This window comes from Coenobita brevimanus, chromosome 89, assembly GCF_032717465.1.
Source record: "Coenobita brevimanus isolate Jiangsu-jjx chromosome 89, ASM3271746v2, whole genome shotgun sequence".
Classification (NCBI taxonomy): domain Eukaryota; kingdom Metazoa; phylum Arthropoda; class Malacostraca; order Decapoda; family Coenobitidae; genus Coenobita; species Coenobita brevimanus.
In genome coordinates, this window is record NC_137042.1 from 19,531,023 (window position 1) to 19,545,912 (window position 14,890).

The 14,890-nt window shown below is 42.2% G+C and overlaps 1 protein-coding gene across 1 annotated transcript in view; it reads left to right on the plus strand.

Moving 5' to 3' along the window:
• The window catches only part of LOC145411438 (E3 SUMO-protein ligase PIAS2-like), a 54,613-nt gene that overhangs the window by 36,159 nt on the left and 3,564 nt on the right, over positions 1-14,890 (plus strand). Inside the window, exons 7-10 of the mRNA XM_080281477.1 lie at positions 3,302-3,434; positions 3,691-3,922; positions 4,274-4,464; positions 11,582-11,755. Coding sequence (XP_080137603.1) covers positions 3,302-3,434; positions 3,691-3,922; positions 4,274-4,464; positions 11,582-11,755 — 730 coding nt within the window. The remainder of the gene's footprint in view (positions 1-3,301; positions 3,435-3,690; positions 3,923-4,273; positions 4,465-11,581; positions 11,756-14,890) is intronic.

Sequence of the window (14,890 nt, forward strand, 5' to 3'; positions counted from 1 at the left end):
TAGCAAGAATAAAATGAAAAATATGTTCTTGGATTAAAGAGGTTCAGGTGCGAGTAATGAAAAAACAGTAATTTTCTTTAAAGCAGACAAGGGACACATGCCATATTCATGAATTCAAGAATTGCAAGATTGGCTTTTACACACCTGTTAATCTCGTACGGAGAAATGCAACTCAGGTCACGCCACACCTTCTACTTTAATACATATTTACTCCACATCTTCTACACAATACATATTTTTGCCATAGCAAACAGTGTCTGTCATTAGTGATAAAATGTAAGGCAAGTGAATGAATGGCCCATACCACTGGGTAGTGAGCATTGTTAATCCTTTCATTACCAGTGGGATTGATTTATGTCATAAACTTCACTGAGCTCATACTGCCAGTGTCATCAGTCTAGTTGGGGCCACCAAAAATGACATGATAAATCCTTGAAAATTTTCACCTGCAGGATTTGGTATCATATTCAATTCCACTAGTATGCACCCAAACACTCAACAGCACAGTGCACCACTACCTGTGGCGGTAGGATAATATATACAGTATACAGTATATCCATCCATCCATCCATCATCCAATCCTGTGTTGCCCCATGAGGAGCATAGGAGCCCAGGGCTAGGCAAATTGGTCCTGACATTTAAGATGAGTGACCAGCCATACTCATCCCTGAGTGGCATTACATGAGCAGTGAACCCCAACTACCCCATGGATATAAACTTATACAGGCTTAATCCGACTGGAGCACCTTAATTACCCACTAAACCACCAGGTGCCATGATTTGGTTATATGGTTACCACCCAGCATAGTAAATGGTTTCCTGGTGTACAGGAAACCATTTGGCTTGTCACTCACTGTAGAGTCACCCATAGGCAGAAGGGAGAGGACAGAATGAAGGAAAGCAAGACAAACGAGGGAATGTAAAGTCACCTGTAGGCGGAAGGAAGAGGAAAGAATGAAGGAAAGAAAGACAGAAGAGGAAGGACAGAAGAAAGGAAAGAGCCGACATCCAAAGCAGCACTACATAATCTTGAAAATAAACAAGAACTTGAGATCGATGATCGAGTTCATCTTTATTGTTTCACTATATTTTGGACTGTCTTAGTCCCTCCTCAGGTGAGTACAGCAAGATCCAATTAATAAACATTACTGTATTTTAAGATAAAAGAACTGGATCTCTTCATGGGTAAAAAATATTATCTTAACTGTACATACATATGATAAATACACTAAAAATAAGGAGACTGCATGCAAATGTGAAAAATAACAATATATATATATATATATATATATATATATATATATATATATAACATGCATACATATAATGCTGTACTACCCCCAACAATGCTGTACTACCCCCAACCCTTCTGCAGGGGGTATAGCACCTATAAAACCCTGTACAAGACACCTTCATTACTGACAGTGCTTAAAGTCCTAATAAGGTAGTTGATAACAATCTTCCAATATCTACCTTTATATGTTCATGATACTGTACTCTGTTATTTTTTGCAGTTGTTAGGTTACCAACAGTACCATGAATAGCAAAAACTACAAATACTCCTTATGATTTAGGAATCTACCCCTCATGGGTTACAAATCTTCATTGTATAGTGGTAAGCATGAGGAAGCCAGCACACACACACACACACACACACAAGAAAAAAAGTAACAGCTTTAAAGTTGAAAAGATAATTAATCCAAGCACACTATATGGAGAATGTGAGTGCATTCAAGTACTTGGGTAGTGTGATGAGGAAGGATGGAACTTTGGGGGATGAAGTACGTGAAAGGGTACAGCAGGGAAGGAAGGTTGTTGGCACACTGAAAGCAGTGATGAGAAATAGGGAGGTGAGTATGGAAGTTAAGAAGTCACTGCATGATGGTATTGTGATCCCTACCCTGACGTATGGAAGCGAGGCGTGGACCTTGCAAGAGGGGAACAAGTCAAGAGTGAGAGCAGTGGAAATGAGTTACTTGAGAGGAGCATGTGGAGTGACATGGAGGGACAGGTTGACGAATGAAGAAGTGAAGGAACGTTGTGGGGTAGATGTGGATGTAGTTGAAAAGATTAGGAGAAATACACTGAGGTGGTTTGGACATGTGGAGAGGATGGAGAATGAAAGACTGACTAAGAGGGTGTATGTAGGTGAGGTGGAGGGAGGGAGAGGGAGGGGTAGACCGAGGATGAGATGGAGGGATGGAGTTGAGAGGTATATGAGGGAGGGGGGGGTGAGTTGGGGGGAGGGGAGTCAAATGGTGGGTGACAGAGTGACTTGGAGGCGTTTTGTCTGCGGCCACCCTTTGCGGGATTAGGGCGTCGGGCTATAGATAGATAGGTAGACACTATAAAGTAGCTTTAAAGTTACAATTAGAGTCCACCACAGTGGTATGGGAGTACATAATGATTACATGTGGTACAGTGGGCCCTTTACATATCAGGAAATGGAAACATAGATATACAGTACTGATTAACTTCATTTAGATTGTATATACAATATATTATATTGTCATAGGTGCTTTGTGGTAGGTGGGGGCGCTCACCATCTACTCACTCGATGTAGTGCTGCTTTCGGGTGTCTGACCTTTCCTCTTCCATCCTTCTTTCCTTCCATCCTCTTCTGTCTTTCTTTCCTTCTTTCTTTCCTTGTCCTATGGGTGACTTTACACTCCCTCTTCTGTCTTTATTTCCTTCATTCTTTCCTTTTCCTTCTGCCTGTGGGTGACTTTACACTGAGTGACAAGCCAAATGGTTTCCTGTACACCAGGAAACCATTTACTATGATGGGTGGTAACCATATAACCAAATTTTGGCACCTGGTGGTTTAGTGGGTAATTATTGCACTCCAGTCGGGTTTGAGCCGGTGAAGGTTTATATTCAAGGGGTGGTTGGGGTTGATTGCTCATGTAATGCCACTCAGGGATGAGTGACGCTGGTCACACTCATCTTAAATGTCGAGACCAACTGCCTAGCCCCGGGCTTCTACGCTCCTCATGGGGCAATGTAGGATTGGATGATGGATGGATGGATTCATAGGTGCTTAATTCCTTCAGTATAAGAGGTCTCTGACTCTCTGCCAAGGTTAAGAAAAAAAAGTCCATCACTGTTAAGAACAATAGACATGGTATTGTATTGAAGAGGTTATGGGAGATGGTTTCTGACTTGTTATATACAGATATCTCTCCTTAGCTGTTAACATTACCTGGTGGTAGCAAGAATAAAAGATGTCGTGTTGAAGGGGTTAAACATGTTGTGAAAATAATTAATAAAACATATAAGATAAAACTGTCATAATTTGCAGGTGTCTTGGTCATCAGAGTATGGGCGGTTGTACGTCATATCAGTTTATCTTGTGCAAAAGCTGACTTCTGATGATTTGCTACTTAGATTAAAAAATAAAGGAGCAAAATTGCCCGACTTCACACGGTCCCTCAGTAAGTATATTTTACTAATTCTTTCCTCATCTTTCTGTTTGATGTCATTTTCAGTTTGTAAGTACTGAGTGCTGCTTGTTGTGGCAGCACTTTATGAGTTACTCCATCTGAGAAAAACTTTTTAGGTGGTGCCAGTACTTTTCTTTTGTCATTGTTATATGACATTGCAGCTGATGGCCAGACAAGGAATGTTATACAGTATTAATGAAAATGTTTCATATTAGTCATACCAGTTATTTTATCATGCTCCTTCCAGTTAAGCAGAAGCTAGAGGATGCAGATTGTGAAATAGCAACAACCTCCTTACGGTGCTCCCTCATGTGCCCTTTGGGAAAAATGCGCATGGTAATGCCATGTCGGGCCAGCACATGTGACCACCTCCAGTGTTTTGATGCCTCTCTCTTCCTACAAATGAATGAAAGAAAACCCACATGGACCTGCCCTGTCTGTGACAGACAAGCACTGTATGATTGTCTAGTTATAGATGGGTAAGTAGATGTCGTAGTATATACTGCTAGCAGTGTGATGTGTGGATGTTACAGTAATGTCATCTGGGGCAAAAAATGTGGGCAGGTGGAGTATTGGAATATCTTTCATGTATAGGCTGAAGGGCACAGGTGATAGAAAGGAGTGCTGCTCTCATCTGAAAAGCCATCTGTAATTGACCAAAATTCAGTCCCTAAAGTGTTGTCACTGTAAAACTAATGTTGAGAAGATAGTGTTGGATGTGTCATTCATGAAATTATGTTTGAATTAACATATTTGGTAAACTGTGCTAAGAATGTACAAATTTGCCCTGCTTATTTTGTGATGATTTTGATTTTTAAGCCTCTTAACAGGTATTTCCAAGAAGTGTTAAAAGAAAACTCCTGCTCCAATGAAGTAACACTTCATAAAGACGGTAGTTGGACGCCCCTCATGCCTAAGAAGGAAACAAAGGAACCAGAGGTGACAAAGCCAAAACTGGAATTGTCTGTTGAGACTCTTAGTGATGAAAGTGATGATGACAATGATGATGCACAGGTCAAAGGTGAGTATATTATTATGTGACTGTGAATACTAACAGTGTGATTCTGCTGGTAAATGGAGAAAGAAAGAGAGACTCGAATAGGTAAAAGGGTTGTGGTGCCTCAAAATAGTGATGGAAGAGCCTCGGAGTCCCCAGGGGGGGGGGACCATAAATGCCCCCACCATCTGCCTGTCTCCCGGTGACGACTCAAGGTGCCTGGAACCACGATCTGACTCTCTTCTTCTTCATTTCTGCAACATTCGCGGCCTTTCCTCTAACTTTCGCTCTGTTGAGCACCACCTCTCCTCCTCTAAACCTTACCTTCTTTTTCTAACGGAGACTCAGCTGTCTGAGGCAACTGACAGCAAACCCTTTTCTGTATCCTCCTACTTTCTCTATACTCATTTCAAAGCCAAAGGTGGCTGTTGTGTATATATACGCAACAACTTATCTTGCTCTCGTGTTCCTGAACTTGATTCTTCTGAATTCTCCACACTCTGGCTTCGGCTTTCCTGTCATTCTCTGACTAAATATATATGTGCTGTTTACTTATCCCCTAATTCTACTGACTATCAAAAATTCTTCGACTATCTTACTTCTATGATGGAACACATTCTATCCATTTCTCCTTTCTCTGAAATCTCCATTCTTGGAGATTTCAATGTTCACCACCACCTTTGGCTCTCCTCTCCTTTCACGGATCCACCTGGTGAACAAGCCTACATCTTTTCTATCCTTAATGACCTAGAGCAGCTTGTACAGCACCCTGCCCGTATCCCTGACCGCCTTGGAGAGAGCTCCAACATACTTGACCTCTTCCTCACAACTAATCCTTCTGCTTACTCTGTTAATCTTTTCTCTCCGTTGGGCTCCTCCGATCACAACCTTATTACCTTAACCTGTCCTATCACTCCGGTACGGCCTGTGGACCCTCCAGGGAAACGTCGTCTGTAGCATTTTGGAGCCGCGGACTGGGAGGCCCTCAGGCAGTACTTCTTTGATATTCCCTGGAATGATTATTGCTTCCATGGCCGTGAGCCATCTGAGTGTGCCTTGCGCATTACGGAGGTTATTCTCTCGGGAATGGAAGCATACATTTCTTTCTCATATCCTTTGACTAATGCAAGAAAGCCTTGGTTTAATCACGCTTGTTCTAATGCTGTCTGCAACAAGGAGAGGGCCTACAAAAGGTACCGGAGCCAACCCACCCCTGAATCACATCATCTTTACGTTTCTGCCCGGAATCGTGCTAAGTCTGTTCTTCGCTCTACTAAAAATAATTTCATCCATACTAAATGCTCTCAACTCTCTGACTCGAATTCTTCCCGCTCCTTCTGGCATCTTGCCAAAATCTTTCTAACAACTTTACCTCATCATCCTTCCCTCCTCTTTTCTACTCTGATGGTTCTGTAGCTATTTCTTCTACTGATAAAGCAGATCTCTTCGCACAGACTTTCTCCTCCAATTCTACCTTAGACGATTCCGGTGCTGTTCCTCCATCACTTCCCCCCTCTGACTTCCTCATGGCTGACATTAAAATTTCTTCAGTTGATGTATTTTCTGCCATCACTGGCCTCAGTACTAACAAGGCATATGGGCCTGATGGGATCCCTCCTGTTGTTCTCAAGAACTGTGCTTCTGTGCTTACACCCTGCCTAGGCAAACTCTTTCGCCTTTGTCTGTCAACTTGTACCTTTCCTTCTTGCTGGAAGTATGCTCTCATTCAGCCAGTCCCAAAGAAGGGTGACCACTCCCAACCCTCCAACTATCGTCCAATTGCTTTAACATCCTGTATTTCAAAAGTTTTCGAGTCAATTCTTAATAGAAAAATTTTAAGGCATCTTTCCTATCACCACCTTCTTTCCGATCGTCAGTATGGGTTCCGTCAGGGACGCTCCACTGGCGATCTTCTCACCTACCTTTCAGACTCCTGGTCATCCTCCTTTCGGGACTTTGGCGAAAGCTTTGCCATTGCACTTGACATCTCAAAGGCTTTCGATCGAGTCTGGTATAAATCTTTAATTTCCAAACTGCCCTCCTACGGTTTCTATCCTTCTATCTGTGCCTTCATCGCTAGCTTCCTTTCTGGTCGTTCTATAGCCGCTGTTGTAGACGGCCATCGTTCTTCTCCTAGATCTGTCAACAGTGGTGTTCCTCAGGGCTCTGTCCTATCACCAACTCTCTTCCTTTTATTCATCAATGATCTTCTAAGCTGTACATCTAACCCTATCCACTCATACGCTGATGACTCCACCCTTCACCTTTCCATTCGGTTCCCGCAACGCCCATCTCAACAGTTACTTCAACAAGCAAGGGATGAGGCTGTGGCACACCTAATGTCTGATTTGGCTTGTATCTCTGACTGGGGTAAAAATAATATGGTTGTCTTTAATGCATCTAAGACTCAGTTCTTACACCTATCAACCTGACAAAATCTTCCACAGGTATACCCACTAATGTTTAATAATATTCAGCTTAATCCTGCATCATCCTTGAACATGCTTGGGGTTTCATTTACTCGGGACTTATCTTGGAAAGATCATATTACATCTCTTGTAAAATCTGCTTCCAAGAGATTGGGTGTGCTAAGCCGACTCCGCTCTTTCTTTACCCCTGCGCAATTGTTGACTCTATACAGGGGTTTTATCCGCCCCTGTGTGGAGTACAACTCTCATGTGTGGGGAGGCTCCCCACATACAGCTCTTCTCAATAGGGTGGAGTCAAAGGCTTTTCGTCTCATTAACTCTCCTCCTCTTACTGACTCCCTTCAATCTTTGTCTCTTCGCCGCACTGTTGCATCTTTATCTCTTTTCTATCGCTACTTTAATGGTCACTGCTCCTCTGAACTGTCTGCTTGCATTCCTCCACCTCTACGTCGGGCGCGTAGCACCCGTCTGGCAGCAAACTCTCATCCTTTTTCTGTCCAACTCTCTAATGCAAGAGTTAACCGTTACTCCCAGTCTTTCATTTATGCAACAGGTCAGCTCTGGAACTGTCTCCCTCTGTCTGTATTTCATGCTGCCTATGATCTCCAGTCTTTCAAACGCAGTGTGTCCAGGCATCTCAAAATGATCGGATCTTGAATTTGGCTCTATATTGTATTTTGTTTTTGTCTTGGAGGGAACTGTTACTACGGGCTCATGGCCTTTGGTTCCTTCTTCCTCACATAAAAAAAAAAAAAAAAAAAAAATGAAACTGTAAGAGGCAGGTGGCTTGCAACAGAGGTAGCTGGTGTTATGGGGGCCTTGATGTGGAGTAGACTGTTATGAGACTTCATTCTGACAGCTTTGGAGGCTGTCTACCATGTCTTGCTTATTTCTTTACTTTTGCTTATGGAATCTTAGTATGCTCTAGACTGCGAGATAATGCTGATTTTGTGTACGGCGTGTCGGGGAGAGCAGGTGGAAATTGTCAGACGTGAAAGGACTGAACTTGTTGGTGAATCTCTTGAGTGTGTGGAAGAGTTTTGTTATTTGGGAGACATGTTGTGTGCTGGAGGTGGGGCTGGAGCTAGTTCTGTGGCTAGGGTGAGAAGTGGTTAGAAGAAGTTCAGGGAGCTCTTGCCTCTCTTGACATTGAGAGGACTCTCCCTGCATGCTAAGGGGTCTTTGTATGCAGCATGTGTTAGGAGTGTAATGCTGTATGGTAGTGAGACCTGGGCAGTTAAGGAGGAGGATATTCGCAGGCTCAGACGTACAGAAATGACAGTGATTAGGTGGATGCGTAGTGCGTCCCTGTGTGCAAGGTCTGAGGGGGCTGGGTTTACGATGGAAGAGTTAAGAGGTAGGATGGGACTGGAATATATTGGTGTTGTGATGAGGAGAGGTAGATTGAGGTGGTTGGGGCACGTAGAGAGGATGGGGGATGATAATTCGGTGAGGAAGGTGAGAAATGTTAATATTGGGGGTGGTGGGGTTATGAGGGGTAGACTGAGAAAGACATGGGACGAGGTTATTAAGCGTGACCTCAGGGTTAAGGGACTGAACAGGGAGGCTGCAGCAGATCATGCATCATGGAGAGCCATCATTAGGTGACCAAGGCCGACGCATGCAAGCATGTTGGAGCCTTTAAAAATGAAACGAAATGATACTAAACAGTTATGAATGCATACTGTGATAATACTAGAATAATATTGATAACAAAATAGACATTCATTCATTCATTCATCATCAAATTCAATGTTGCCCCATGAGGAGCATAGGTGCCGAGGGCTAGGCAAGTTTGTCTTGACATTTAAGACAAGAATGACTAACCTCACTCATCCCTGAGTGGCATTACATAAGCAGTAAACTCCAACCATCCCTTGGATATAAACCTGCACAGGCTCAATCCGACTGGAGTGCCTTAATTACCCACCAAACCACCAGGTGCCATAATTTGGTTAGATGATTACCACCCAGTGTAGTCAATGGTTTCCTGGTGTACAGGAAACATTTGGCTTGTCACTCAGTGTAGAGTCACTCATAGGCAGAAGGAAGAGGAAAGACAGAAGAGGAAGGAAGGAACAGAGAAATGGGCAGGCATCCGAGAGCAGCACTACATTGTGTGAGTAGATGGTGAGTGCCCCCACCTACCGTGGATAACAAAACAATATACAGTACTGGTATGCAAAATATACGTGTATTAGCAAAATATATTATTAAGGAAGATATGCTAGAAAGTCTACTAACTTTGTGAAAACATGACCCATGGAATGCTTGTGCCCATATTGACACAGTCTGAATGTCAGTGGTAAGGTGTGAGTGTGAATAACCATGGGGACATCATGTACCCTCGCTCATCTAATTACTTCCCAAGAGTTGCTGGAAACTTTAGGGAAAAAAAAAAATTGTGTTTTGCTTCCATTGACCCTGTCTGCTACTATGAGTGAATGTGGCTACAGGCTAGGTAACTACCCACACTTTTTTAGGCCGGAAAATTAGCCACACATAAATTGAGTCAAAGTCCATGCTTAGACTTTCACATTGTTGTAGTCTTATGATGCTTCAGATATTCCATTTTCCTGACAATTACCATCAACTATTGGGAAGTAATTGGCCATTTTGCCACTTGGTTCAGTCTCCAGGCTGTAGAAAACATAAGTTTTGCCATGGCCAGACTTAGGACAGAGTTCCCTTAAAATGAAACATGGTATCATTTGATTTTATGTGATTTAAAAGCTAAGTCCTCTAATTTGAAAAGTGTATCCTTAGGTGAATAAAGCCTGGCAGATTGTTCATAGTTTTGTGGATGTCTGTGTTTGTCAGGCATTAAAGGTATACTGTATATGGATAAGAGCAAAGTGTTGTTCATTGAGAGAGAAGGTAACTTACAGTGGGATGTGATGGTGAATGGAGAGACTCAAATTGGTGAGTTTAAGTACCTGGTTACAGTGCCAGAGAAATAGGTAAATGTGCACAGGAAGTAGGAAGTATAGTACTGGGAAAGAAATTGGCCGGTGCACTGAAGGCTTCATTTTTATATAGAGAGCTGAGAATGGCAGCTGCGAGAGGCTTGCATGCAGGAGTTTTAGTATGTACATTAACATACGGGTTACATTAACATATGAATGCAAGACTTTGGTGTTGCACAAAAATGAAAAGAATAAGAGCAGCAGAAATTGGACTATTAAGGAACTTGTGTGGGCTGCAGAGAGTAGTTAGGATAAGGAATAATGTGATTCATGAGAGATGTGGAATAAGGAAGTCATGGAAAATGTACTCTGATAGTATGGTCATATGTAAAGAATGGGTTATAAAGGGTTTGTCTAAGTTTGAAGGTGGGAGGAGGCATGATTGGCCAAGAAGGTGTATAGATATGATAAATGAGTTTGTGAAAAAGCAAGGTGTGGAGGTTGGTGGGACCAGGATTGAACTGGTTGGAAGAATTTTGTATGGAGGAGTTATATATATCCATCCATCCATCATCCAATCCTGTGTTGCCCCACGAGGAGTGTAGGAGCCTGGGGCTAGGCAAGTTGGTCCTGACATTTAAGATGAGAGTGACCAGCCTCACTCATCAATGAGGGGCATTACGTGAGCAGTAAACCCCAACCACCCCTTGGATATAAATCTACACAGGCTTAGTGGGGGAGCGCGGTAGCTCGGTGGTAGGGTGTCGGGCTCATAATCGTGAGGTTGCGAGTTCGTGCCCCGCCCGGTGGCTGCAGTGCTGGGAGGGGTAGCGCTCTCCTGTAACCCTTGCAGGGCTATATGATCTGATGAGGTCTAGCTCGGGGATTAATCCCTTACACAGGCTCAGTTCGACTGGAGCACCTTAATTACCCACTAAACCATCAGGCACCATAATTTGGTTATAGGTTACCACCCACCATAGTAAATGGTTTCCTGGTGTACTGTACAGTATACATATATTTATCCATCCATCATCGATAAGAGCCCAAGTCTAGGCAGGACCAACTTGCCTAGCCCTGGTCTCTTACGCTCCTCATGTCATGAGGCAACATAGGATTCAATGATGGATGGATATATATATATATATATATATATATATATATATATATATATATATATATATATATATATATATATATATATATATATATATATATATATATATATATATATATATATATATATATATATATATATATATATATATGTATAATATATATATATATATATATATATATATATATATATATATATATATATATAATCTATATATATATAATATATATATATATATATATATATATATATATATATATATATATATATATATACCCACAGTGTATATATTCCCCCCCACCACCACCACCAAATTGACTCTAGCATATAGATGATGATATGAAGTGTAGAAGTGTGGATGTTTAGGCCTCTGAGGTGGATTCAGTATTTTGGGGATTGAATGAGTGAAGTGAGTGAATGAGTATGATTGATTTATTTGGGCTGACATTTACTAGTTCTCCTTCAGTTGGTTTTTTTCTTGCTTGCTGGACCCTACATCACTCCATGGTTGGCTGAGAAAAAGAGGTCTGGATGAGTATGATGATGAAGATTAGATATAAAATACAAACTGCATTGTCTAGTATACACCATTATACTGAATGGGATAAAAAGAAAAAGATGTTACCATATTGAGTTACTACAGGTGGAGTAGTTAATAATACAGCACTACCCATACTCCCCTTGATCAGCCTCTGCACCAGCAGCAGCTGAGAGCAGCAGTAAGAAAAGGAGTGCAGAGCTGGAGGTGATCACCCTCTCAGACAGCGATGATGATGATGATGATGATGATGATGATGCCCCTCCACCAGCTAAGCGACCCAACACAGGCCAAGGTTCAGCGACAACAGCAGCCACATCATCAGGTAGTCAGCCTTACAACCCACTGAGCTCGAGAATGTCTTTTCATTTTCCTCATACCATCTCCTAACAGTTTTATTCAGATTAGGACAGACTGTTTGAACTTGAGGAGGTAGGTATAGCCTTGCCAAACTCCCTCAGTACAGGAGGCCATCCCTGAGTTGAATAAAAGTGTTTGGTTGAAGCAAGAGTAAATTACAAATGACATCAACCACATTCAAAGTGTTAAAGGTCCACATTCTGTCAAATGATGAGGCTTTCTAACACCATCTCCCATCTATCTATCTATATATTGGCAGATGCCTCAATCCCGTAAGGAGTGGCCACAAACAAATCGCCTCCATGTCGCCCTGTCCAATGCCACTTCACTGCCTTGCTTGCAGCTCACACCCCCCTCTCTCATATACCTTTCCATTTCATCCCCCTATCTCTTCCTCAACCTCCCCCTCCTTTTTTCCCTCTCCACCTCACTCATATTCACTCTCCTCATTAGTCTCTTGCTCTCCATCCTCTCCACAGCCAAACCACCTCAGTGTATTTCTCCTAATGCATTCTATCACATCCACACCACAGCACCCCTTCACTACCTGATTTGTCAGTCTGTCTCTCCATGTAACTCCACATGCTCCTCTCAGATAACTCATTTTCATTGCTTTCACTCTTTGACTTTGTGTCCTTCCAACAAGGTCCAAGCTTCACTTCCCTACAGTAGAGTAGGTGTCACAATACTGTCATACAGTGACTTTTTACCTCCATGCTTACTTCCCTGTTCCTTATCACTGCTTTCAAAGAACCAGCAACCATTCTTTCCTGTTGTACCCTTTCAAACACTTCACCCACTAAACTTCCATCCTTACTCATCAAACTACTCAAGTACTTAAACACACTCACATTTTCCATTTCCTCCTCATCCAGCCTCACTGTACATTCAGTGACTTCATTTCTCTCCTAACAAGTTTATTTGTATAAGACACATTACCAGTAATATTTTCTAATACCCATTTGTTATTTATGCAGTCTTTGTTGGTATTAGAAGGATAGAAATAGCAGGAAAGGAATACTAGATTGTAATATTCAAGGTAAATCACTAAGAAAGAGGTGCTAGAAAGCTTCCTAATCTGATGAGAATGTAGGCCAGAGTCAAGGTGCAGGCAGATTGCTACTTTTAAATCGAATGACTTTTGGGAGAAGTGTGTGGTAATTATAGGGGCATTTGTCTTCTTAGTATAATAGGAAAAGTGTATGGTAGGATACTTATTGACAGAGTTAGAGAAAGAACAGAGGAATTAGTTGGAGAAGAACAGGGAGGCTTTAGGAAGGGAAGAGGTTGTGTAGATCAGATATTCATTCTTAGATCTTTAGTGGAAAAGTTTCTAGAGAAGGGAAAGACGTTGTATGCGGCTTTCATGGATTTGGAGAAAGCTTATGACAGGGTGGATAGACAAGGATTGTGGAAAGTATTAAGAATATATGGAGTAGATGGGAAGTTGTTGAATGCTGTGAAGAGTATGTACGATGGTGCGAAGGTTGCAGTGCGTGTGGATGGTGAACTAAGTGAATTTTTCTCTTTGAAGGTTGGGTTGAAACAGGGATGTGTCATGTCCATGGTTGTTCAGTCTGTACATGGATGGGGTAATAAAAGAGGTACAAGGTAGGGTAGTGGATGTTGGAGTGGCCCTGGTGAGAGAGGATAGTGTTTGGAAACTCCCTGTACTGTTGTTTACAGATGATACTGTGTTGTTGAGTGAAGACGAAGGGGAGCTGCAAGGCTTGGTGGATGAGTTTGGGAGAGTGTGTAAGAAACGGAATCTAAATGTGAATGTAGGGAAGAGTAAAGTGATTGTCTTTGAGAGAGGTGAAGTCAGTGAATGTACAGCGAGGTTGTATGGTGAGGAATTGGAAAATGTGAGTACGTTTAATCACTTGGGTAGTGTGATGAGCAAGGATGGAGGTTTGGAGGGTGAAGTGCTTGAAAGGGTACAGCAGGGAAGAAAGGTTGCTGGTTCTTTGAAAGCAGTGATAAGAAACAGGGAAGTGAGCATGGAAGTGAAAAGTTACTATATGACGGTATTGCGATACCAACTCTAACGTATGGAAGTGAAGCTTTGACGTTGTTGGAAGGACACAAGTCAAGGGTGAGAGCAGTGGAAATGAGTTATTTAAGAGGAGCTTGTGGAGTCACATGGAGAGACAGGCTGACGAATGAGTATATAAAGGAGCGTTGTGGTGTGGATGTGGATGTGATAGAAGCGTTATGAGGAACACACTGAGGTGTTTTGGCCATGTGGAGAGGATGGAGGGTGAGAGACTGACTAAGAGAGTGTATGTGAGTGAGGTGGAAGGGGGAAGAGGGAGGGGGAGGCCGGGGATGAGATGGAGGGATGGGGTGGAGAGGTATATGAGAGAGGGGGGTGTGAGTTGGGAGCAGGGCAGTGAAATGGCGGAGGACAGGGCGACGTGGAGGCGATTTGTTTGTGGCCACCCCAAATGGGATTGAGGCGTCTGGCAATAGATAGATAGATAGACTTTTGGGACATGCTTCTGGTTCATGACAGTGGTTGAAAGCACAAAAAAAAAACTGTTTACTGCACATTCGTAAACAACTTTAAAGAACAAGTATTAATTCAGTTGCATCTTACTGATGAAGCAACCTTAAATGCTAGTGATTAAATTTTTTGACAAGAACTAATAATACTGTCTTATCTTTCTTAGGTTTGTTGTTACTTTTATCTAACTGTATAGTTTGACTAGTTAAGTAGTTGTCTGCCACAACAACAAAATTGGGTACTGCCCACATTCCTAGGGTTTGTTGCATTGCACTTAATTAGTACTTGTTTACTGAATTTCATCCCTACGTGTCAAGTGGGGTTGGTGGAGGATTAGTGCCCCTCTCTGTAAAACAATTAACTCTAAGCCCTTGACCACCCCGTTTGGGATACATGACGTCTGGCAATGGATGGATGGATGGTTTACTGAATTAAATTTTTATCTACTGTATATTCACCAGACTCCATATAGATATACCCATTGTCTGGGTTAGGTAATCTTAAACTTGTGTATGTGTGCATGAGTGCATGCATGTGTTTTTCTTGTGAGAAGGGAAGTTCAGTGTTATCTGGTGGTGAATGGAGACAGACTGA